This window comes from Hydra viridissima, unplaced genomic scaffold (genome assembly GCF_058129835.1).
Source record: "Hydra viridissima isolate aposymbiotic clone 2 unplaced genomic scaffold, HvirCarnegie_v1 scaffold_1, whole genome shotgun sequence".
NCBI lineage: Eukaryota > Metazoa > Cnidaria > Hydrozoa > Anthoathecata > Hydridae > Hydra > Hydra viridissima.
The window spans coordinates 1516760-1542519 of NW_028324300.1; the positions used below are offsets into that span (position 1 = coordinate 1516760).

At 29.1% G+C, this 25760-nt stretch overlaps 3 protein-coding genes and 1 pseudogene across 9 annotated transcripts; 3 read left to right on the forward strand and 1 right to left on the reverse strand.

Annotated features, from left to right (window-relative positions):
• Positions 1 to 8089, forward strand: LOC145187629 (lipid transport auxiliary protein 1-like). Of its 5 annotated transcripts, XM_090082804.1 has the most exons (7): positions 26 to 161; positions 281 to 382; positions 5543 to 5663; positions 7174 to 7227; positions 7369 to 7535; positions 7705 to 7763; positions 7846 to 8089. In XM_090082804.1, exons 1-7 carry the CDS (start codon positions 69 to 71, stop codon positions 8030 to 8032), a joined length of 783 nt encoding a protein of 260 aa, XP_089938930.1. In that variant the 5' UTR covers positions 26 to 68; the 3' UTR covers positions 8033 to 8089. The 5 variants fall into 5 exon arrangements, 3 of the variants coding, with proteins under 3 accessions (XP_089938930.1, XP_089938911.1, XP_089938918.1); XR_016451033.1 differs by lacking the exons at positions 7705 to 7763; positions 7846 to 8089 and adding an exon at positions 6499 to 6618 and having other exon boundaries at positions 1 to 161; positions 7369 to 7485; XR_016451039.1 differs by lacking the exons at positions 7705 to 7763; positions 7846 to 8089 and adding an exon at positions 6499 to 6589 and having other exon boundaries at positions 2 to 161; positions 7369 to 7449.
• Positions 8090 to 8653: 564 nt separating this feature from the next.
• LOC145187223 (uncharacterized) lies at positions 8654 to 13394 on the forward strand. The gene is made up of 12 exons (XM_090082634.1): positions 8654 to 9319; positions 9705 to 11230; positions 11314 to 11461; positions 11590 to 11677; positions 11802 to 11921; positions 12011 to 12085; positions 12179 to 12212; positions 12347 to 12403; positions 12516 to 12605; positions 12717 to 12794; positions 12917 to 13036; positions 13170 to 13394. Exons 1-12 carry the CDS (start codon positions 9250 to 9252, stop codon positions 13257 to 13259), a joined length of 2496 nt encoding a protein of 831 aa, XP_089938760.1. The 5' UTR covers positions 8654 to 9249; the 3' UTR covers positions 13260 to 13394.
• LOC145187227 (peroxisomal membrane protein 11B-like) lies at positions 13175 to 15144 on the forward strand. 2 transcript variants are annotated; one of them, XM_090082747.1, is made up of 4 exons: positions 13175 to 13487; positions 13660 to 14060; positions 14263 to 14372; positions 14481 to 15144. In XM_090082747.1, exons 2-4 carry the CDS (start codon positions 13996 to 13998, stop codon positions 14987 to 14989), a joined length of 684 nt encoding a protein of 227 aa, XP_089938873.1. In that variant the 5' UTR covers positions 13175 to 13487; positions 13660 to 13995; the 3' UTR covers positions 14990 to 15144. The 2 variants fall into 2 exon arrangements, with proteins under 2 accessions (XP_089938873.1, XP_089938869.1); XM_090082743.1 differs by lacking the exon at positions 13175 to 13487 and having other exon boundaries at positions 13532 to 14060.
• Positions 15145 to 17132: 1988 nt separating this feature from the next.
• On the reverse strand, positions 17133 to 21087 carry LOC145187222 (uncharacterized; annotated as a pseudogene). The gene is made up of 2 exons (XR_016451052.1): positions 19593 to 21087; positions 17133 to 19374 (listed from the first exon to the last, which is right to left on the reverse strand). The product of XR_016451052.1 is annotated as an uncharacterized LOC145187222 (transcript).
• Between the last annotated feature and the right edge of the window lie 4673 nt (positions 21088 to 25760).

The window sequence follows — 25760 nt, forward strand, 5'->3', positions numbered from 1 at the left end:
TTACTCTGGATGATATTGTAGTTATTTTTATTGCAGGGGAAATAGTAATAATAGCAACAATAATATTTATGGCCATTTCAGCAGTAAGTGAACCTGACTCAGATTTGTACACCTGGTTAGGTGGTGGAAAATTATTGATTTCAGTCATATTTCTTGGGTTTGTAAGTTTGACTATTTTTTTTATTTTTTATATATTTTTTAATATGAAGATAATTTATTCAAGTGGTATCTTTATTTTTTCACTAAGTCATCATTTTTTTGTTACTAATTGTGTAAACAGGGTGTTGTGTTTGTTGTTTTATGGGCGAAAAGGCAAATACTTCGTCTCTACTTGATTAACAACAAAGGTCCAGTTGATCATGCTGGATTTTGTGCTCCAAAGGTATAGATTTTTTTGAAAAAATAAAATTGCTTGACAAATTAAAAGTTTTTTAAAATGAAATGTGGCATTTCTTAATGAATTTCACAAGCTTAATCCAAATAAAAAAATGAAATTTGTTAGTTGGCTCTAGTTTTCATTTATATGAAATGTTTTATGTTTTCCATCTACAGGTAATTGCATAAATGTGCCAAAGCTCAATATCACATTATAATTTGCAGACCAAATGAGACTAATCTGTTGGTGCTTTAAAAAATATCTTAAGCTTATTTAAAAATCTATTGCATTTTTAAATTAACACATAATACCATTATCTTTTTATTGTAAAGTTAAAGTTTATCAGCAACTGAAAATATACAATGTAATCTATGGCATATGTTTGTTAGGTAAAATTAAACAAGTAAGCAAGTTTAAAATTTTTGTAAGTTTCAATTTTTCAATAATCTTGCCTTCAGTTTGTGCTGCTTTTGCTTCTCTTAACTTTTCTTTTATGTTCAAAGAAAGAATTATCTCATACAGTTCTCCTGCAATTATTTGCAAGCATTGATGGGATTTATTAACCTTGATATCTCTTTTCCATAGCTTAAGCATCAAGATAGATGTGTTCCTTATGGTTGTTACTCTGCTTCAGAATTTGATGGAAAATAAGTTTTTCAGGACATTACAATCAAGACGTTTGTTTGCCTAGATGAGTTTTTAAACATTTCCTTACAGTTTACTGCATTACTGTTTTTGAGAAAACTTGATATCACTGACAAGAATGCTATCCATACAGCCTTTTCCTTGCCATGCAACAGATAAAATGCATCATCAATAACTTCATGGATCTGCGGACCCAAAAAAAACTTGTCATTTAATATTGTAGAATTAAGTTATGGAAATTTATCTGTCAGGTACATGAAAGCTGCTTTATTCTTTTACATTGTGTTCACAAAGTTTTTCATTAATCTCAATTTGATGTGTTGTAAAAGATTTATAATCTTAATGCTGTTTACATTTTTACTCTCAGGCTGCAATCACTGTAGCAATCTCATTTGAAAAAGTGCAATACTTTCACACAACTGTCTCATATAGAAACAACAATACTTAGTATATCCATCCAGATGACCAAATAAGATAGCAACCTTTTTTAAGTCACCACAGATGCATCATTGATGTTGATTGTATTTAAGACATCTTAAGAGCTCTTTCAATTTTTTATGTTTTTCTCAGTGTAATTACATAAGCAACTGGAACTGATGGTTACTGATTGGCAGTATGCAGCAATACGGCTATAAGAGTTGTAAGGTAGAATCAATGAACAGCCTCCACTCATCAGGATTATAACGTTGATGGCTGACATTAAACCACAGATGTTGCTACAAACCACACCACCACTTTCTTGGACAACAAATTGAATAAGATCTTACTGATACTCACTCTATTGTACAAATACTACTTGCTAAGAGATTCCACTGCTGTAGCCTTGAACTCTACCCTTTTTTCTTCTTAAAATTCAGATCTTATGTTAAATCATTTAGTTCTATGTGTATTATGAGATACAGTTCATCACTAACTTCTGGAGGTTTTTCCTCAGTGGATTCAACTATGGAAGATTTAGGTACTTTTAGAATTAGTAGTCCTTTCCCATGAGGCACTTGTTATGTTACTCATATAAAGTTTAGATTCTGCAGTTTTTGTTTTTTTTTTAGTAAGAGCTTTATCAATGAGATGCACATCTGTCCTGGTATTTTGCAACTGAAATAAAAACTATAGGCTATTTTGATCATAGCTTTAATTCTTCTTTTTGTGATACAAAAATGTATTTGCTGCCGAATAAACAGAAACTATTTGCTTTATTACACAAGTCCAAGATATAATTAAGTTTACTTGGATGAAAAAAATGTTTAAAGCCACTAACTTGCTAAGCAATGGATGCTGTTACAATTTGGTGATATAATATTAGCTAATGTTGCATCATCTTGATATATGAGTTATCTTTTGGTCACCAATATTATGTAATCTATAGTGTAAGTTACTTCATGCATTTCATAAACCTTCCTTTATTAAATGATTTTTATATCATGAAAACTGGAGCCAATATATATCTTAAAATGTTGTATAATTTTTAGTACCCCAAAATTATATAACAGCTGTTTTCACAACTTTTTACTAATAAAAATGTATATTAGGGCATCCCGTACTTTTCAACTTTCATTAACAAGGTTGTCCCCAAGGATTTTTTTGCCTTAAGGTACACACATTAAGGGGTAGCATATATAAATTTATCAAAATAAAAGCAACATTTGCAAAAATAGACCTTAATTTTTGCAAATATTAACTCAAATGGGGAGGGGGGAGCAAAGTTTAAAATATGTAAGACTATCCCATACAGATAGTATAAAAAACAATTTTTTTTCACCAGATTGGATGTCAATAAGTAAAGATTTTTTTGGAAAAATTGGAGTGGTGTATAAGCCCCCCTTCATATTCTATGTATAGGTGCCAGGTTTCATAAATGCTTATTCTACAATATGATATCAAGCTTATAAAAATTAACAAACAAAAATTAAATTATTTTCTCTCTAATAATATATCTTAATATCTAAATATCTCTAAAATACATTTTGTTATAGGCACTAAAAATGACTAAAATAAATGCTAAAATGAAGAGCTGTCCTTCTTGCTATTAAAAGGAGGGTTTATTGCTTTATTTTCTGCTCTTGCTCAGATAAAAACCATCTTTTCTATCAAAACAAAAGACAGTTTCAAAAGCAGCAGTTGCCTAAAAGACGATAAATATTTCTTAAACTTTTATCAATTATAATATATTGTTAAGTATAATGGAAATTAATTTTACTCTTTAACTGCCCTCTCTCTGTGTGAACAGAGAAATATGGAAATACCTTAGGACAATCAGGAATTTTTCTACATCACTATTGTTCATTTGACAGGTTTATAGGCTTCTTTCCGTGTTATAAGGTCAGTCAATGTGGTTGCATGCAAGTTTAAGTTAGGAATCTTGTATGCTCTGGGAGAGTGAGGATTCTCATTTTCTGATGTTTTCTAGTTTCAAAAATTTTATTAACAGCAAATTTCCTTTCAATCTTGTTTTGGCTGTAAAGTAAACTTTGTAATAAGGTTTTAGAATGACAATACTATGCTGAAGATAGTACATTTTCATCTTGAAATTTTATATGGGCGAATTGGTTCAGGATTTGTTGTGTTCTCTATCCAACTATGCTTCACTTTGATTGCAACCACATAGGGAAGTAAACTCATACAATGAACTTGAGAATTAATTCATAATTTTTTAGCTCATCTCCCTTTAATCCATGTTTTCATACTCACAATGAAAATAAGGAAGAACCTTTGTTGAGCCACCTTGAATAGACCATAGTTCCTGGTTTTTGGTTTGTCAAACTTTCAGCAAGAGTTCCTAAAATTATATCTGGTATTGTTTTTTAGGCATATTTTTAATCTGAAGATAACTCATTTACTATTTCTTCACGAAGTTCAATTAAATTAGGACTTACAGATATTGGCTGGATGTTGTAATTACTTTCCATTTCAGTCACCTTGGAAAGTAACTTCTTCAGAGATCTTTGAGGTTGTCTTACCATCAAGCTCTTCTATAGGATGTTGAAGGCAAAGTTCATTTGTGTTAAGTGAACATATTACTCATCCTAGCTTTTTTTTTAATTTAACCTCTAAGCAATGGATAACATCTCTATTATGACTTATATTTGTAGTACTGCTATCATAAATAATGAACTTAAATGTAACTTCAACACCATAAAAAATTAACTAGTGAAATACTTTTTTAAAAATATTGATTTAGAAGATAAAAGCTCTTCCTTTTCTCTGGAAATAAAATATTATCATTACATTATTTATCAGTATTATTAATGATAAATTTTTTTATAAGAAAATATCAATATTAATATTGTTAAAGTAATATAATGTTATTAAAACATTATCTATAATATTAAGATAATGCTAATATATATTTATTTTAAAAAATTCTATATCACCAATTAAATCAAACATGCTTGCCTATTTTATTGGTTTTAAACCATTAGTGTTTTCATACTGTTTCATACTAACTGTGAAATATCTCTTTTACTTTGGCAATATATTTATGGGTTAAAATAAATAATTACAAAAAAATCGAAATACAAAAAATATATAAATATAAAGATAAGTCAAAACCTTTTGTTAAAATAATTTTATTTATACTCTTTCTAAAACTTTGTTTTGCGTTTGTTAAAAAGTTTAATTTTATCAAGAAGTGTAATGGGTTTTTATATTGCGGTCGCAACAATTTTATTTTCGTCTTAAGCTAATTTTTTTTTGTCTAGAAAATGAAGCAATAAAGTCTATTTTTGCAAATGAAGACTTTATAGTATCAGTTTTTTTTTAACAGATCCTACATCTACATACCTTTGAGCAAAAAAATACTTGGGGCTTAGTGTTTATGGTAAAAAAAGGTAATTTTTTAAAAGTATGGGATCCCCTAATGTATATAACTGGTTTATTTTAAAGCTCATACTCCCTGTTAGCTCTCCTTTCAATGCTCAAAATAAAATTTTAAAGCTAAAAAGTTAGTAAAACAGAAATTTAAAAAAGCATATCTTGCACTTATTGTTTAAATACCAACTGCTTTAAAATGAAGTTATATACAGCTACTAATACCTTCATTTAAAGCCACAAAAACTATGAATCCTAATACTGGTATTTCAAGCCTCAAAATAGAGATTTCCCTTGCAATAATTGTCACTGCAATGTAATTACAATTTCATTACTATAATTGTTAACATTTTTATTTAAAATGTAAGTCTAAAAACATTTTGTGGGTTTCTTAAACATTTTTAATAAGCATTAACTTGTTTGCTCTATTTTAAAGAATGCATTACTTAGTTCTTAATTATTGAGTTTTTTAGTTTAAATAGTGTTCAGAAGTTGAACTGACATCAACTTCTAAAGAAAAGACAACCTCTGTACTGTCTTAAAATAAGGAAAAAAAGAGCAGTAATTTAAGTAACCTGAAGCTCTGAAGTTGTAAAATGAGCTGCTTGCTATATAAACAATTAAAACCAAAATTGATACCAAAAATAAGCATTGATAAAAAATCAGTGGCAATAAAAAATAATTAAATTTATCGTTAGTTTTTTTAATTTACAGGAGTTGCGTAAGGAGATTGAAGAAAGTTTTAACAGGATTGCAGAAATGAGGCTGGAACCAAAACTTTTGTGTGATCAAGGGCAGCATGATTTATCTTATTCATCATTCGTTAATGAGCAAGGTGAGTGGTATCAAATGTTTGAGAGATAAGAAGTGTAACAAAGCAAAATTATTTGCTTGTATATTTTTTGGTTATATTTCAGCTTAGTTAGAAGTACTGTTGATTCACAAGCATTTTAAGCCCAGAAATAAAAAAAATTGATTTGCTCAAGAGAGAAATTGTTTATGCTCAAAAAATGACATTTTATTTTGCAAACTTGCTTTGCTATCAAAAGGAATTTTAAGTTGAATTATTTTTTTAAAAAAGATATTGTAACCCCTCTCAGTCATTTCCATAGTTATTACTATATTACCGAAAATATTAAATGTGATAACCTAATGTTTCAAGAAGTTTACATATTAACCTAAAAACTATTGAAATTCATTCTAAAAGCTCTTTCATGTTGATGACTAACTTTTATTTGATTTACTTATATATTCAAAATCCTGATGTAAAACATTGGCTGTAACAGTCTGTAGGTGTTTGTTTTTATGGAGATTTGTAAAAGTTTTTTAAAAAGTTTATGCAAAGTGTTAGATTTTTTTGCAGTTTTCAAGTAAAATGTGTTGCATGCTGGGAAGCCATTTTTTTGTGAAATAGTTTATCATCATATTTTTTGACAAAAAAAATTTTCGCAGTTTACACTGAATATTAATTTTGAATGTAATGCTCGAATTTTCTGAAAAGATATTACATCTTGAGCCAAGGAAAAAGAGTTATTAGAAATAGCTAATAGTTGTTCATATCCTTGGTTCTTAAAAATGTTTTTAAACAGTTTTATGTAAAATAACCCTAAAAGAATTATTTGATACAAGAAAAATGTTACACATAACTTGACGAAAAGTTTTTTATATAGGCACCATTATTTTTATACCCTCCTGGAGCTTTTCTCTGGAAACCAACTGCAGTAATAAAAAGGTCTGGAAACCAACTGCAGTAATAAAAAGGTCTGGAAACCAACTGCAGTAAAAAAAAGGTAAGTCTTGAATTTAATCTTGATTTTATTTAAAAAAAAAAAAAAAAATTCAAAATTTCATGACTCATATAATTTGAGTCAATAAAAAAAATTTTCTGTTTTTTGTATGTAAAACCATGTGAATTAAACTATTCAGCATATCTATGCTTTTAAAGTAGATGTCCTTTATGTTTTGAAAAAAGGGTTACAGTATCTTTAATCCTCTTAATGCTGCTATGAAAAATGCAGTTGAAAAACAATATTTTGGTCTTTGTGTGTACCACTGATAAATATTTTAAGGCTATAAATTTGTTTAAAACTAAACTCCTATTTACACTCTTGTTCTAGGACAAAAATTTAAATTTTATGTTTTTAATTTATGTTTTCATGTAACCTTTTTCATTGAACTCAGAAACATCATTTTTTTAAATTTTCTGTAAATATTCTCAATTACTTGTGCCTCAAATATCCTTAAATGTATTAAAAATATTTTAAATAATCCCAGAAATATTATGTTTTTTGGATTGATTTTTTTTTGTGAAAAGAAATTGCCCTTAAGATTTTTTGTTATTTTAGATGACAGAAGTTATAAGTTTCGAAGGAAAGCTTTTGACCTGATGAGTTGCTTAGGTAGGATTGTTTGTTTTTAGGGGATTTAACACTTAATGTCTGCAATAAATAATATTATTTTAAAATATTTTGAAGTTTTGTTACTAAATTTTTTTTAAGTTACCTCTGTTAAGGAAAATATTTGTATGCAAAAATATTTAGATGAACTTCTCTCTCGAGTTAACATCAGCCTGGCACGCAAACCTTTTCAAACTGTCCGAGAACAGTTTCAGTTACTGCAAGGTCCTCCTTATTCACCATTTGATGGGTACAGTGAGCTATGTGAGCTTGTCACACATTTATATGAACATGCACGATATGGTTCTAAGGTATTTTATATTTGCATTGTTTGTTTTAAATTGTATGTTGTTATTATTAACAAGTTAACTTTAGTAAGTTATTAGAAGTCTATACTAATTAAGTGGTGAAGCTTGAAAAAACAGAGATTTGTTAAAGTTTGATGCTTAAAAGTATTTACCATGCCTTTTTTTTTTTTAGGAGTTTACTGAGGCAGATTATATCACTTATTCTAATGGGATTGATGAGCTGTATGACAGGTTATTTTCTTTTTTTTTTGAAATTTGAAAACTTTTTAACTTTTAATTTCATGTTTCTTTTGTACTCTTTATAAATATTTAGAGTTCATCAGAAGTTTCCTGTTCCAGGAAGTCTTTTGGTTAATTGTGAACACCACCAGGTTAAAGGTTCTACTTTAACTTCTGGAATAATAGAAGATTCATTAAGTCAAGTTGTTTTGCCATCAGCTCTTGTAGAAGATAAAAGTAGTTTGCGTTTTCGTGATAATAGTCGAAATCAAATAGTGTAAATATGGATTTTATGAAGAATAAATATTTCATTATTAAAAACCAACAAAATTAAAAAACTGTGCTCGTTTAAAATTATAATTTAATGAGCATAAATTCAAGCTGCAAAGCACAAATTTTATAATTGTAATCACTTCTTTTTATTTATTTATGGTATGTCCAGAAATTCATACATGGATTTGTAAAAATGAAATGCTTTTTTTTGTTTTTTACCTGCAATAATAATTTTTCTTGCAGTACGCTTATTGTCCAAAAGCATTTTATTGTTTTGATGGATTTCATCATTTTAAAGCACTTTATTTAAAGTTGCAAGAGATGCCTTATATATATATATATATATATATATATATATATATATATATATACTTTTTTTTTTTTTAAACCTTTTTAATTTCACTCTTTAGGTTTAAAGATAGTAATTTATCTTTTTATTTTATTTTAGCTTTTTTGCGTTTACATTTTCGTTAAGTTTTTGCTTTTATTTTTAAGATGAGTTATTTGTGTAGTCTTTTGACCCATTATTGCCTGAACATCAGTCAATATTTTAAAAAAAGTTATTTATCTCGCAATTAGTCTTAATAACAAAAAAAAAAAAAAAAACAACCCAACACAAGATGAGCTTCCTTTCTTTTTTTTTTTTTTTTTTTTTTTTCATTCAAATTTATTTGAGTTGTTTTTTGTTTTCAGTGTTTTGATAGCAAAACCACAATCTGTACACTTTCTAAATAAATTTTTTACATAAATATGTTGTGTGGAAATTTATTTTATGTATTATAGAGTATACTGTTCTTTATGATTGCTCATAATGTAAGTCATACTATTATCTAGGGGAAAAAAAAATTTAGCTTTTTGTACTATAAATTCAGTTGAATTTCCTTTTCTTCTTGCCTCTTTTCTTTTTAGCTTTTTATGTTTTTCTTTATGTATCCTTACATTTTTTTTTTTTTTTTTTTTCTTCTCTTAAGGGATTTTAAGGATTAAGGGATTTTTGATACTAGTCTTACAATTTCCTCTTTTCTTTTCTAAAGGATCTTTGAAATCAATCTTAACTTGATTTCACTCTTTCACCAATATAAACTGTGGAACGTAAATCTGGCAGTACTTGTTTTATATAAAACTTATCAATCCATAGGGTTTAGATTTTAACTTTTTACTACATTTAAAGTTTTACATAAAAATTAAAAAGTTATGTGAATACTTTATTTTCATATAGTTTATAATGGATAACAATGAAAAAGATTATTGTGGTATAAATGGATATGTTGATGTTACAGACAATTCAAGTGATGGTGAGATTTATTAATTTATTTTTTAAAAATTTTAAGTTTTTTTTTTTAATGATAATAAAGAAGAAAAGCTCCTTAAAAAGGATTTAAGATGTCAATCATTGTATTGGTAAGCGAAATTTGCCAATTTTATATCTCCTAATGATCCTTAATGATAACATTTTTTACAAACATAATTATAATTAATGTTTCATTTCAATGTTTATAAATTAGTATATATTTTCTAAATCATAATAAATGTAATTTTTTAAAAAAATGGTGTTAGGAAAGTTATAATGAAAATCTTTGCTTTTTTTTTTTTTTTTGATTTCATTTCAAAAATAGTAGTTTTCAGTATTTGAATGACTCAATTTTATTCACGTCTTAGATAATATCCTTTCAATTTTAGTTTCTTCAGTAAAAACTTATAATTATTATTCATCTCCTGGAAAAAGAGTAAATGATGTATCTGTTGAAGTTGCACAAAACTCTGCAGAAGTTACTGAAAATGGATATCCTGATGTCTCTATTGAACATTCTGTTGATACTAATTGTCATTCCAATTCAATGGATTTGTCATACCAGTTTATTGAAATTGGTAAACGGGCTAATGATGTACCAGTAGATATTGCACAGAACTCATCAGAGACAACAGATAATGGTTTTCCAGATATAACAGTGCTGGCTTTAAACTTTGATAATAATGAAAAAAATTGCAACAATACCTTAGAAGATATATCAACTATAGTTCATGAAAAGAATAATCAAGATGCACTTCCAACTAATAAAGAAAGCATTGCTTTATATAAATCTCTAGAAGTTTTAAAAGAAAAATGTAATGAAAATGCAGTGACTAATGGACATTCAAATAGCCAAGTTGTTGACCATACTGAATTTGAAATTCAGAATGATCAAGAAAGTTACAATTCTGAAGTTAACAATTTTATTAGGCCTTTTGAAAAAGAAGTAGGATATGGTTTATCAGAAAACAATTTAGGTCAGCATACAAAAAAAACAGAAGTAGAAGAGTTTGAAGTCCTCTCAATAGGAACGCCTTTTCAGGAGTCAATAAAGAATGACGATGATGTATCCGCGGACAAAGATATTTTTTTAAAAACTGAAATAATACCTGATGCTTCTAGCTTAATCCAAGGAAATATCTCACTAGAGCAGTCTCAAAATAATGACACTCACAATGAAAATTTAAATGGCAATTTAGGAATAAAGAATATAGAAACACAGTTTGATATAGAAGTAATTAAAAGTGTTGAATCAACTTTCTTTGAAAGTGACCCTGAAAAAGAAAATAATGTTCTATATAATTCATCCATAGCTGAGAAAACAGACATAATTTCATTTGATTCATCTTCTACAGAAAAAGAAGATGTTTTATTACACACTTTAACAACTGAAAATGAAGAAAATTCCAAACATTCGTCAATATCTGAAAAAAAAGATGGAATTCTTTTACATTCTACAACACCTGAAAAAGAAGATAACATTCAATTACACTCATCAACATCAGAAAAAGAAAGCATTCTATTTCACTCATCAGTAGCTAAAAATGAAGACAGTATTCAATTGCATCCATCAATATCCGAAAAAGAAGTCATTTTGCTACACTCAACAGTAGCTGAAAAAGGTGGCAGTATTCAACTACATCCACCAAAAGCTAATGACTCAGGCAATTTATTGCACTCAACAACTGATGTAATTGAAGGTAGTGCTGAATTACATTCAGCAGCAGCTGAAAAAGAGGATAGTACTTCATTGCACTCATCAGTTACTGAGAAAGAAGACAATGTTTCATTACACTCATCAACCAATAAAGATGATCACTCATCAGCCAATGAACATCATTCATCAGCCAATAAAGATGAATCCCCAGATGATGAGTGGCTAGATATATTGGGTAATGGTTTACTGAAGAAAAAGGTTATGTTTTTTTGTTTTTATACGCAATTTACTTGACAAAAAGTTTGTTAAAAAATTAATTTATTCTTTACAATGTGTTTTAGGTTTTGAAAAAAGGTCTTGGTTATAAGACCAGACCAGTTAATGGTGAATTAGTGACAATTAGATGTGAAGGAAAGTTATCAGATGGAACAATTGTTGATAAGCATGATGCCTTAAAATTTATTCTTAGTGATGAGGAAGTTATTCAAGGTCATAAAAACTTTTAATTGATTTTTGTTTACAATTGTTATGTAGGAATTGTTATTGCTATTATAATTGCTATTATAGGAAGAAATGTGGACAAATAAAGTTTCTATTAGATTTTTTAATGATTGTAGCATTTGATTTGGCTGTTGCTTTGATGCAAAATGGTGAAGTAGCTTGCATTTTTACTGATGCTAGATATGCATATGGAATATATGGACGGTGTGGAACTTTTTCATTTTGTTGGTTATTTTATTTGAAATATGAGTTATTTAACATTTAAAGATATCACAGTGATATTATGTAATTAAATTCAATTTTTGATTTATGAATGTCTTATTTTCAGGCCTAGTTTTATCCCTCCAATTCCACAAAATGCATCAATAACATACGAAGTTGAAATTTTATCAGTAAAACCAGGACCAGATGTTTCACAGCTTACTACTGAAGAAAGAATTACTTATGCGTAATTATATTCAAGCAAATTTTCTTGAGGACTTTTGTTTTGTGATTGTAGTTAAACTTTCTTTCCTGTTTTTTTTTTTTCTTTTAAAGTAATGCAAAAAGAGAAAGAGGAAATGAATTGTACATGATTGGAGATCACTCTTCTTCTATCAATGCTTATAAAAGGTAAAACTACATATAAAAATGATATCTGTGACTGTAACTTTATTTAAGCTTCATGAAACTTGTCTTTGGAAATAATTATAAGTTATTGTTTAGAGGCTTGAAGTATGTAGAGGGTGGTTCAGAAAAGGTAAATTTTTTTAAGTTTTGTGGTATAGTTAAGGCTTTCCATTTTTTTAAATTCAGAATATCCATGTAGCATAGTGGTTGTGCCATAAGTATGTGGTTGTGTCATTTTACTTTATTTGTCTTTTTTTTTTGCAGAGTATTTTTGAAATGAAGGTCAAGTTACTTAATAACTTATCAGCTGCTCAATTGAAGGTATGAATGTCAACATTGACATTCTGATGTCAATAATTTTTTAGCATGTAAATCTTTACAGTTATTTTAGTTTTGGGGTTCTTTTTTAACCTCTATTCTTCATACTATCCAGGTTAAAGCCTATGCAATGGCTATCATATCACTTGATTCAGTTCTGAGAGTTGAACCAAAAAATACAAAAGCATTGTTTCGCAAAGGAAAAGTATGTTTTTTTTAGCACCTAAAAAAGTTACCTAAATAAAAGTAGAAAAAATTTTACTTTTTTTTATCTTTAGAATTTTATTAATGATAAAAATGTTATTTTGTATTGCAGTGTCTGGAAGGTTTGGGAAACGATGAGGAAGCATTGAAATGTCTTAAAGAGGCTTCAGCACTTGATCCTCAAAATAAAGTGAGAAAAATTTTATGAAATCTAGATCATCTTTAATTTAAAAAAAAAAGTTGGAAAATTTTTAATTTAACAATTTCAGGAAGTAAGTTGTTGAATTTAATATGGTTTCCACCTTCTTGTAGCTGATCCTTCAAGATATTGCAAAAGTTCGTTCCCGTGTCGCTGTTACTCAAAAGAAAGAGAAAGAGATCTACGAAAAAATGTTCTCTCAGAAAAAAAAAGAAAAAGTGATCCAGAATGAGGTCATTAAAATTATAATAAAATCTTAATTTGCAAAATCCCCCCTATTATCCCATTGTTGCCCATTATATTGTTTGACTATTGTGTCTGTCTCAAAGTAAATGAATTTTGTAATAGTGGTTCTGTTCTTTTCAGCCATCGGTTTGGCCATACGTAATTGGTTCTACTGTTGTGGCTGTGATCGGCGTTATATCTGGCATCATATGGTTTCGTAAACATTCTTAACTTTGATTAAGACGGTTTTGATCAAATCTGCATTCGAATATCAACAGCAAGATTCTAAATTAAAAAGCATATTTTTAATTCATATTTTTTATTTTTGTTGAGGAACTTTTTTTATGAACAACTTGAAAACTGAAAGCCATGTTTTTATTTTCCACGTCCTTTTGATACTTTGTTGTTGCTATGTTACTGCTGTTGTTAGTTCACCTCTCCAAATGCATGCATACATACATACATACATTACATTACATTACATGCTTGCATGCATGCATACATACACACATACATACATTACATTACATTACATTACATTACATGCTTGTATGCATGCATACATACACACATACATACATGCATTACATTATATTACATACATTACATGCTTGCATGCATACATACACACATACATTACATTACATGTTTGCATGCATACATACACATTTTTGTACTTGATAAAACAGTGCTGCGAATTGTCAATAACTTGTTAACTGGTTTATGAAATTATGAAGTTACGCAAAATCTTTAGTTTCTACTCAGATAATGTTTTGTATGTTAGTGCATCCAAAGTTTTCTTTCAATTCAACATCTTGTTACATTTATTCTATGAATTGAGTTGTCGAAAATAAAAATACTTCTTAACCTTAGAAAAACAAATTTCGTAGTTTTTTTTTTTTTTTTACTTGTGGATAATTCTCATTGGCTGCGATTTTGTTGAACAATATTCTCGGACGTAGTTGTAATGGATAGTGTTTCTTCATTTGTACAATTCACGTCAAAGACAACCGGCAGAGATAAGTTGTGCAGGTATTTAAATATTTTAGTGCTTTTAATTGGAGTTTAGGTTACTTTATGAAAAATAAGTTATATGGTAAATGAAATTTATTTGAAATTTGCAATACCGTTAAAGACATAGTGCATCGTTTTCTATTTTGTGTCTGATTTTCTTTCAGTTTACTAGACAAAATTTTGTTCGAGTTAATATAATTTACGACAAACTGTCGTTTAGGTTAGTTCAATACACGGCAAAACTTATCGGTTACGTAACAAACGGCCAAAATGACGCATTATTGAAACGCTTGAAACTTCTTGAAAGTACTATGAGTACAAGTAGAAAGAGTAAGTACTTTGATATAAAGTTTTCATCACTAGAAACCTTTGATATCAAAATAATATTTTTCTTCAGTTTGTTTCATAATTATTAAAGGTGTTGTTTTGCATATATAGCGTTTCGTGTTGGTAAGACAATTGATATGATGCAAGGTGTATTGATTGCTTTGCATGAAGCTGATCCTATTTTAAGAACTCTGTCTGTTTCATCGCGTGCCTCTCGAGGCGCATTCTTCTTCTGCGATATGATTGTTTGGGCATTCAAAGCTGGAGTTCTTGAAGGAGATGTGAAGAAATGGGCAATTCGAAGTTATAAATACTGGTCCTACGCCATTTTCTTATGTCTACTCAGAGATTTATACGAACTCATTAAATTCATGGAGGCTTACAAGAAATCCAAGTTGAACGAGAAGAACAGCGAAAAAGGGTTGCTCAAAGATATGATTAAATACAATCCTCATGTAATGTTAGATATGACAAGGAATATATGCGATATGGGTGTAGCCCTCAAATCTTGGGAAAAGGTGAACCTTAGTGATGGTTTTGTTGGTGCATTTGGTATGATATCTTCAGTGTTAGGCATCCTGGAAATTATTTATCCTCATTATAAATTGAAGCTCTCTTAAACTTATAAAGAATTATGATATGCATACCCATTTTTAAAATGATGCACACTAAAAGTTACCTCCGGCTGATAAACGCTACGCGCACGTTATTTAGAGTTCTGATTTTAACAAAGATATTCTGTCAGAAACTACTTGAATAAATACTTAATACTTACTCTGTATTGTGTTATCAATACCTTTTTTTCTATATATACATATACAGTATTGGCCTTTAAAAACAATTCATCTACTGAAGTACTGGATTTTATTTTGAAGCTAAACATTTTAAAAGTTAAAAGAGATTCTTCAATTATTTTTTTTTTATTGAAATAAATCAAGTTCTTCAGTTATTTTTTTTATTGAAATAAATCAAATAATCACTATAAATCTATTATAAAATAAAAAAAAAATTAAAAGCTAAAATATTGAAATGAAAACAAGTGTTCATGTATCCAAAAAAAAAAAATGTGGTTAAAAAAGTAAACAAACCGCAACAACAAAATAAGTAAACCATAATAAGAAAAATTTTTATGAAAAAAAAGAAAAGAAAACGAAATTAGTATTTTGTTAATAAACCTTGAAAAAAAAAAAAAAGCCTTTAAGAATTCATTGATCAGTTTCCGCATGGAATTCACTAAATTCTGAGTAATATCTTTTGGAACATTACTCTGTTATTTTTCTTACTTCTTTTAGAAAGTCTTTACGGAAAATGTCAATAGAAGGCATCAAATATCCGACGTTTAAATATCTTTGAGAATCAAGTCTTACATCGTATAGCTTGAAGCAACAGACACCTATATAGTTCATGAAGCCCCAGATGCATTTTTTCATGCGACGTTATTCTCATGCATTACTCGGTTTTGTTTTTTTTTTTTTTTTCTTTTTTAACCTCAACGTTCATTTCATCCCTGAAAAGAACGTTGTGTCACGTGCTCTTAGACCAACATTTATGAGCTAAAAACCAGTTTTTTCTTGCTTTCTGATGTTTTTTTCGATAGAATTTTTTTTTTTGGCAAGCAACTCGCCACATGTAATTGTGTTTTTGTAGCACTCTTATAATTGTTCGAGCACTAACAACTACGCCAGAAGCTTCTTGCCATTTTCGACTGAGATCAGTTTATATATAACTTTCTGTTTTTGTTTTTTTTTGTTTTTTTTTTTCGCTGCGCGAAAAAGTGAACGTTCGTTTTTTTCATTTGAAATGCTGGGTCTTCCGGGACGCAGAAGATTTTCAATTGAATTGTATTCATGATATCGGTCGACTATTCTGCTAACAGTTGAGTTTAAATGTTTTGCAATTTTTCTCATTGAGATGTTTTGTTCGTCGCTATGATTTAACATTTTGTCGTATTACCAACAGTTTTTCCAGTCATTTTGTCGTATTATCAATAGTTTTTCCAGCCATTTTGATTGTTTTACTGCTGGAATGTTGTAGTTAATTTTAACAACAATTAACACAACATAACAACATTTTCATATTTCATTTTACACAAACTTTTCAAATATTTATAACAACTTAAAAATTCTTCAATTATTATCAATTCGCTAATAAGTTCAAAGTTTTACTCAAAGGCAAATGCAATTTTGAATGAAGTTTGAAATAACAGAGTGGATTGTTAATTTTGGCCATTATAACTATTTTAGATTATGAGATGTGTCAAAAAAAAAAAACAAACAAGATAATCAAGATAAACAAGATCAGCGCATCGATTAATATTTTTATGAGTATTCTATATTTGTTTGAAAGATACGATGCTCATCAATGAACACTTTTTATATTTTTGAAAAGAGTCAAACAATCATTGATTTATAATCAATCAAAGTCGATCGATATAAAAAAATACATGATGGACTGTTCCTGATGGCCATTACTGTATAACTTTTTCCTTAATATGCTGCTACGCTCCCTCGATTTAATTTAAAGCAATTTATATTTCAAATTTCTTCAGCAATGATTTTTTAGAACTTTCTAAGAAAAGCTTTACAAACAAGATATTTTTGTATTTTTCCCTCTTAAGAACTTTATTCTTTTCAAGAGTTTAGATAAAATCTATGGGAGTTGACTTAGTCGACTTATCGAGCGTTTAAATCGAGAATAGATTTTTCTTACTTCGTATTATAAATGAAGCGGAGGGGTTTAGATAAAATAAAAAGAAGTGGAAAATTTTAACAGAAATCGTAGCAGTAATTTACTTTAAAGTTCTCTTTAAATGAAAAGAAAGTATAAACGTTTCAATTTGCATAACTGATTTTTAAATGACATTTTTTAAAGAGTGAATTGTCGCATGCAATTACATAGAAAGCCAAAAAAAGCACAACCTATGCATTGAAATTGCCATATGAATCTTACGAACTAATGATTCTAAAGACTAAAAACTGTTGTTTGTGTTAATAAAATCATCTTTTTCTGGTATTTCATATATGGAGTTAGATAGTGATGATGTTTATTTCAAACTGTTTTTCTCTATGTTTGCGTCACTCGTTTTTGTTGCAATTGACCTTTTGAAAACATCCATTGACACAATCTTTTTCAACTGTGACCCGCACCTAAATTTTATCAAAGCATTTGATTTAACCCTTGAAGATTGATTAGTCTCTAGAGTTTCGACGTCTTGAATGTTTTCAGACGTGCCGTTTGTTATTAGACGTTCTGCTGGAGAACAGTTGATTTCTGAAACAGAGGTTTGTGTAAATTCTTCATATGAGGAAGGAAAAATCAATTCTTCACTTTCACGTTTTGTTTTTTTTAGTTTAGTTAGGGTCTTTCCATTTTTTAATTTACAGTTCAACCAATCAAATCGATCATTATTTTGCGACAAATTACCCTCAAAGCATTCCGAATTTAGATCAGCTGGTTTTAACACAGTACTTTTTTCTGTCTTATTGCCTTCAAGACTTTTAAACCCCTGTTTTTCTTTGTTGTTTTCTTCAACTCCCTGTTTTTGTTTTTGATTGAAGCTAAATAATGTAGAAAATGAAGTTTTAATATCTTTTTCGTCATTTTTCCTGAACAACGATCTTTTTTTAAACTCCTCTGGACGGATACTAACTTTAACTGGCTCCTGATTAAAAACCACCGTCTTTTCGCAATCTTTTGTTAAATATATGTAGTTCTGAGTTTCGGAGTAAAAGGCGCAATTTTCTTGATTGTCATCATATATTTTTCTTAAATTATGATTATTTGAAATATCTTTGAGAAATATTGATTCTGGTGTATTGCGCAATTTTTGATCGCCATTTTCATCTTTATTCGATTTGATAACTGACTTGTAATTTTCAGTCTGATTATTTAAATAAGAACCGTTCGATGCTTTTTTAGAGTTTTCGTGAGGCTGTTCGCTTTGTATCAATTCGCTTAGGAGAGTTTCTTTTGCTATTACTTCAGTATTGGGTTCTTCAAACAACTTAGAATTAAACGAATACCACCTTTCTTTCACGTTTCCAATGGACGTTTGCAAAAAACTTCTTTCTTTTAAAACGCTTGTGGTATTTATATCTTCCAAAGTGTTAGATCTTCGTTTCTGTTTGTCCTTTCGATTGATCTGAATTTGGTTTGATATTTCAGATTTGATGTTGTCTTCAGAGGTGTAAAAAGTGGTGTTAAGAGTCCTCTTCTGATTTATTTCTCGTTATCCTCTTCTTACGGTTAAAGTTTTTTATGCTTATATTGTTATTTTTGGAGTTGTAGATTGGTTTTGTATCTTGCGAGTTTTCGAAGCATGACGGCAACTGATTCATTGCAGAATTTTCCAACGGCTCGCTACAGAATATTTCTTTTTTAGTAGGTTCTTTACATTCATTTTCTTTTGTAGTAGTTTTACTTACCCATTTTTTAAGGAAAGGTTTAACAACTGCATTTTCCTTTTCAGAAGCACACGTTTTTATTTTCATTTCGTTTTTCTCATTCTTTTTGTTTCGTTCAAATTTCTTCTCTTCAAAACGATTTTTACCTTCGTTATAGACAACAATCATAGGTACGTATATTTCCTTTTTTTTCTTATGAAATATTTCGTAAAGATTTTGGTGTTCTACAATTCTATTTTCTTTAGTATTACCGTCGTCACGTGATGTCAAAGCATCAGACTTAAAAATGCTGTAGTTAATCCCTTTTCCAATGCCACTCCCAATCAGGCTGCCACAAAAACCCCCAACCACAGCCCCAACAATAGGAACCGGAATTAAAGCTTGTCCGATTATTGAGCCGGTTGTTCCTCCGACAAATTTTAGGCTTGATTCAAACACAGTTTTTTTCACTTTGATATTGAATTCTTTTTCTGACAATTCCCCCTTGTCTCTTCTTCTCTTTGCCAAATAAATTGATGCAGAGGAAAAAGCAACATCGACCACTCCACTTATTGCAGTTCCTGCAACTGCACTCCCGACTGCTTGCACAGCTGACTCAATTCCTATGTAAACAGAGAAATATAATCAACATTTATAATCAATCCTTAGGCAAGGTTCTTAGCTAAAGTTTAACTAATGCAATACTAAAGAAACTGCGTTAGAATTGAAGCCTTAACAACAGCGACACAAAAAAAAAGCTTGATAATTAGGGTTGTTAACTGTATCTAAGTTCATGATTTTTAAATCAAACAAGTTCAAATACTTGGAATATTATCAATACCTAAAGTCGCAGTGTTGTACGCAGCTTCCTGAGTTATTCGAGAAACCTTTCTTCTAAAGCCATCAATGTCTTCATTGTTAACAATGGCGGCAACGTAACAAGCTGCTGCTATATCAAGTAAGATACTTATAAATAACTCTCTACCAGCTCTCAAACTTAAAACGGCCTCCATTTTAAGTGAAAGTTCCACGGAAAACGCAAGCTTCAAAAATAATAAATCTCCGTTAGAAAACCAGTTTCCTGTAAAGTAGCTGTAGAGAAGTGCTGATATTGACTGCATATCGCGCGCCGGAATATAGAATGTCATTTGTCTAGGCATGATTCTAAGACTGTCCTTCGACATATTACACTTAAAGCAATTTATAAAATTGTTAAGTAGGGATTCGTCTGATAATGTAATCCTGCAATATGCTACTTGAGCTACGCAGTTAATACTTGTGTCAATTTGCAAGCCAACACTAATAACTTCACTCAGTGTTGTACAAGGATCTTTCGTGACGCCATTAATGTATCCGATGACTTCAGGAGCATTTCTTTGAGCTTCAGTTTTTCTTCCGTGGTTTAACTTTCTAAGCTTGACAGTATGTGTATTAACCTTTGCGTTCGACGAATTTATGCGAAGAAAGTAATTCATAATTGCACTATTCTTTGTTTCCTCTATTTTTTTGGTTCCTGGCTATAACATTTCCGTAGAGGTTTTTTTTTCAAAGTTTATAACACCAATATTCATTATTCGATGTTCTTAGTTCCAATAAAACGAAAGCGATTGACACGTGACTTTCTTTAGAAAAGATATCAACTATCTGTACGGTTGAAATCTTTTATTGTTGGCTTTTTTTTTTTTTGTCAAACGCTTTTTACATTCTTCAACCTAATTCGCTCCTCAGGTTTATGTTGAACTAAATTGATTTATTTCCACTTTTTAAGCCCATTATCTTCTTAGAGTGCCGATCAAAATGGATTTAATTTTATACATTCCATTTTGAAAAAAAAAAGTGAGGTTGGAAAGACATCTGGTTAAATTTCCCAACATAATCATTAGGTAAAAAAATAAAGCTCATTAAATATTAATTAATTTATGAGAAAACACTTCGAACAACATGCTAACCTTTTTTGCAATTTGATGTTTATTAATGGTGCTGTTTTCTTTATATTCAATATTTTCCATCACCAGAAAAGTATTTCGTAAATATTTCCCGCCAACAAAACATAAATAAATATAGTTAAAATTACTTTTACAAGCAGCAGAGTTTGATAGGTTGTAAGTAAGTATAACCAGAAGAAAAAAATTTGTGGTAGCTTGATTACTATTGACGAAAATAAATGCAGTTTAATTTCCCATCATAAACCAAATACGATTAAGCTGTCGAACTCGTAAGTAAGAACCAAAAATAAAGTTTTTAAAGTTACGCGATTTCGTTAGTCAATAAGCTAAACGATGTGACGTCAGATTCAGAACAAATATTGAAATGTTTTGAAATCTACGGAGTCTATCAACGAATGTAAAGTTTTTTTTGTCTATTAATTCGATTTGCAAAATGTTTAAACTCCAGATGTTGTTAAACTATCAATTCTTTAAACTAAAAAAAGGAAGGAAGCGGATGCAACCAGCGATAAATTTTTTTTTTTTTTTTTTTTTATATTGTAAAAAAGGGATTTTAGCAAACACGTGCATTTGAGCAACTCGTATAATTTGGCAAAACGTGGTTTAACCACTTAATGTACATTCCCGTATCTGACACGAGCGTTCCTTTCCGGCAAATTTTGAATAAGCCCGTGTCACACTCGAGCGAACGTATTCTGTTGTAAACAAATTTTTATATGCTCGTTCCCGACTCGGGTACTTATTCACGATATGTTTATCTACTGAATATGTCCCAGCGTGCTTCGATTTACGTATCGTAGGATTATGTGCTGTGCCTTGTTTTATGATACATCACACAAAATCAAATTTTTAATTTTTTCTAAATATTTTTTATTATGCTTTAATGTTTTATTATGTTCTTACATTATATCTATATTCTATATACCTAAAAAATGCAGTTGCTTTAAAAAATTGTCATTCTCTTATTTTTGCCCCTATTAGAAAAAATATCCTTGTTACGCCACTGAAAATCCTTTTTTCTTTCTTCCAATTATGCATAAATAATTTAAATTATTTATGTATAATTGGATAAATTATTTTATTCCCTTAATTGTTCCAATTATACATAAATACTAAACCAATGAAAAAAAAAAACTGATCATTTTTTGATAGAAAATTCCAAATTAATGTGTGCATTAAGGGGTTAAAATAAAATTACAAAATATTACCTCTAATAATTCTAACTTTAATTTCGACGAGAAAAACATGAAGTTTAAAAGGAAAAAAATTTTCAAAAAGCTTAGTTCATATAACTATATATATATAGTAATATAAATATAAATAAACATGTAAATATACATTTTATATTTAAAATATATATATATATATATATATATATATATATATATATATATATATATATATATATATATATATATATATATGTATATATATATATATATATATTTTAATATAAAATGTATATTTACATGTATAAATTTATGTAGTAAATATAGATATAAATCTATATATGGGGTGAAAAAAAAATTTTTTTAGAAAGATTACCAGAAATACTTTCAGAAGTTGAAAAAAGCTTAAACAAAATGGCTTTTAGTAAAATGTTGATTCTTATCTTTCATAAAGATTCACCGATTAGATTTTAAAAACAGCTTCCTTCTTCATTGATATAATCTTTCTTAGTCTAGATGATGCCGCGAACTTTGTATTTATACTTGTATTCAGGTGCTGAGAATTCACAGGTCAGTTTTTGTGTAATGTGGGACCATTTTTTTTGTGTAATGTGGGACCATTTTTTTTGTGTAATGTGGGACCATATTTTTTTTATTTATTAATATATATTAGCATCGAATGGTTATTTCCAGAAAAAAATTACTTGATAATATAATCTAAAAACTAAAGTTTCCATTATGAACACGCCTCTCAATAAACTGGAGTAAAATCGGGTTATACCGTTCGTCGTGTATGACCGTCGCGTATGACCGTCGTGTATGACCAGACACTTAATCAAAATAATAGACACAATAAAATAAAATAGCCAGACGCAATAATCAAATTTACACAATGAAAATCAAAACATTTTGCAAAAAAAAAAAAATGCTATTCGATAGATAATTTGTTTCTCTATCAAATTAATAAGAACCCATTGTACGATTGGTTTTAATATTTATATAAGTTAATTGGATCTAAGACTCAGTAATTAAAATATTGAGGTTTTTCACGTCGGCTCTTCTGAGTAACGGAAAAGAAAATTATCTGATAAAAACTAAAAACACAGTTAGATAATTTGATACTGATTACAAATTTTTTTTTTTTTTTTTTTTTTTTTTTTCAAAAAAAAAAAAGAAAGACGAAAGGGTCACTTTAAAAGAACGGAGTAATTTAAGCTATAACCGGACACCACCAACCTATGATCCACTAACCTGTTTTAAGAGAATTAATTGTTCTCATACGTCTATAAATAGATATTTTAATATAAGAAAAATTCATATTTGACTGTTAACAAATTAAAAGATTTTAAAAAAAAAAACATTTTTAACAATGGCAAAACACAAAATACAAAAAAATATACAGAATATGATGTTTCAAATGCTTTGAATGCTATTTCTGAAGGCAAATTGTCGCTAAAAAAGACAGCACTCATGTTTTCGATGCCAAAGTCAACATTGGCTGATCGACAATGAAATGGTTATACTGGTTTTAATGGTAAAGAAAGAACTCAGTGAACAAACTGAGTTACAAAACTTGCTTCGTACAATCGTTAAAACAATTAAGTGATTGGGGTTGTGGTATGAGTAAAACTGACGTATTGCAATTGACCAAATATCACCCTGTAAATAAAATTTCGGACAAAATTTAATTGCATTTATTATATAATTTATTTCATGCATGCAAAAAACCTTCATACTTATTTAAAAGAGTATTTAAAATCTATTTAAATTTAATTTAATTAAATTAAAAATATCATTTAAATATTGAAAATAAAATGGTCAAAGTAAAGGACCTCAAAAAAATGATGGAAATTTTTTTCCAAAAAAATTGAGAAAAATGTAAAGCGTTTGTTGCTAAGCACAATGATATATTATATATACTAGATGTCTAACTTGCGGGATTTTATTGGACGAAAAGTGAAGCTGCTTTTTTTGTTTACAAATTGAATCCGCCATTTGTAATGAGGGCAAAAACTATATCCGACGTGCAAAATAAAAGTTAAAAATGCATGTTTTTGCCCGAATTAGAAATGGCTCCCACGGCTTCACTTTTCGGATCGAAGTTAGACATCTAGTATATATAACATATCATTGGCTAAGCAGTTTATGGAATGGGGTTTACCCAGATCAACTGCTTACGATAAAATCGTAAAATTGGACAATGGATCTCTTAAAGAAAATATTCCAAAGATTGCTGCATTGTTTGAAAATAAGTCAGGGTGCTCCCAAAAGAAAGTAGCTCAAGTTTTTAACTGTAGTCAAACTCGAATTTCCCAAGTATTAAAAACAATGACTAACATTCGAACTTTCAAAAAAACAAATCATCCAGATCGTAGCCATCAGCAGAAGAAAGCTATCCGTCCTAAATGTCGTAAATTGTACGAAAATTATAAAAACTTGGATTTTGTTATGAATGATGAAAGCTATTTTACCTTAAAAAATAGCACATTAGCTGGTAATAATAGGTTTTATGCCGCTGATCCTTCTCAATGTTCTGACCAAGTGAGACACAATTTGCGTAAAAAGTACGAGGACAAGCTCTTAGTTTCTTGTTGCATCAGCCCCCGTGGAATAAACCCTCTTTATATTCATCACAGTAAGCAGGCAATCAACCAGTACACTTATAAAGAGATACTAGAAAATGTTTTACTTCCTCTTGTATCAGAATATTATAAAAAAGACAATGAGTTTATCTTCTGGCCTGATCTAGCTCGATCACATTACGCAAAGTCGGTCATCGACTTTTTAAAATTAAAAAAAATCAAAGTTGTACCCAAAGATATAAACCCAGCTAACGTTCCAGAAGCAAGAGCAATTGAAAACTTTTGGGGTGATTTAAAACGGCTAGTGTACAAGAATAATTGGAGAGCTGAGCATTTGGAAGAGCTTGAAGTAAGAATTAGATATTGTTATTCAAAGATGAATAAAGAAATTTTCCTTACTCAAATAAAACATCTTTCAAAAAAACTTTATAATATTACTAAATATGGTATTTGAAATAATTATTTTGATATATTTATAAACTACGTATACTAACATATTAACAGTTGAAATATTAAATAATAAAACTTATTAGTTCTTAAAATATTAGTTTTTAAATTTTGTCCAAAATTTTATTTATGAGGTGTTATTTCATTTCGTTTAATCAAAATTCAATCAAAATTTTTATTTTAGTCAAAATGTAATCCAAACAAATTAGTGGTGAACATATTCTTTTATTGGATGGTGCCACGTCACATGTCACATTGCGAATTGTTGAATTCAGGGGCGGATCTAAGGGGGGGCCATTGTGGCAATGGCCATATAGTTTAAATTTGACGGCAGCCACGTTAGTTTTGGGTTTTTTCACTTAAGGAATATCCCTAAAAATTTAAATTTGTCTGCCGTAATTTACGAATTGCGGCTATAGAGATTCCTGCCATGGCCACAACGGTTCTTATTATAAGTTACCGACGTTTTATTCAATCAATAAATGCTGTGGAAAAATATTAAAATGTCGATCTTTTATCGAAATTTAAACCGTGAAAATAACATTTGGCCACGCAGTTACAAATTCCTGGATCCGCGCCTGGAATTGTATAAAGAAAATAGCATAAGATTGATTTCATCGCACATATTGCAACCATTAGATGTTGGTGTTTAAAGTCACGTGAACAAAAATATGGAAAACAATTGTAATGGATTATTATCAGTCTACAAGGTACAAAAATTTAGATGAAGAGAACTGTGCCACAACTTTAAAAATTGTATGAAAATGATAATTGTTATACAAGATTGCATGCAATAACTGGGTTTGAAAAAAGTAGTTTCTTTCCATTAAACAAGGATGCAATTGACAAAAGCAAGTTGATAATA

What these genes read in the sequence shown, in the direction of transcription:
- LOC145187227 (XM_090082747.1), top strand. Translation starts at nt 13,996, where the DNA reads ATGGATAGTGTTTCTTCATTTGTACAATTCACGTCAAAGACAACCGGC. An exon ending in GGCAGAGATAAGTTGTGCAG is followed by an intron (nt 14,061 to 14,262) that starts GTATTTAAATAT and finishes ACTGTCGTTTAG; the next exon opens with GTTAGTTCAATACACGGCAA. An exon ending in TATGAGTACAAGTAGAAAGA is followed by an intron (nt 14,373 to 14,480) that starts GTAAGTACTTTG and finishes TTGCATATATAG; the next exon opens with CGTTTCGTGTTGGTAAGACA.
- LOC145187223 (XM_090082634.1), top strand. Translation starts at nt 9,250, where the DNA reads ATGGATAACAATGAAAAAGATTATTGTGGTATAAATGGATATGTTGAT. An exon ending in ATGGTTTACTGAAGAAAAAG is followed by an intron (nt 11,231 to 11,313) that starts GTTATGTTTTTT and finishes AATGTGTTTTAG; the next exon opens with GTTTTGAAAAAAGGTCTTGG. An exon ending in CATTGTTTCGCAAAGGAAAA is followed by an intron (nt 12,606 to 12,716) that starts GTATGTTTTTTT and finishes TTTGTATTGCAG; the next exon opens with TGTCTGGAAGGTTTGGGAAA.
- LOC145187629 (XM_090082804.1), top strand. Translation starts at nt 69, where the DNA reads ATGGCCATTTCAGCAGTAAGTGAACCTGACTCAGATTTGTACACCTGG. An exon ending in TGACCTGATGAGTTGCTTAG is followed by an intron (nt 7,228 to 7,368) that starts GTAGGATTGTTT and finishes AAAAATATTTAG; the next exon opens with ATGAACTTCTCTCTCGAGTT. An exon ending in ATGCACGATATGGTTCTAAG is followed by an intron (nt 7,536 to 7,704) that starts GTATTTTATATT and finishes TTTTTTTTTTAG; the next exon opens with GAGTTTACTGAGGCAGATTA.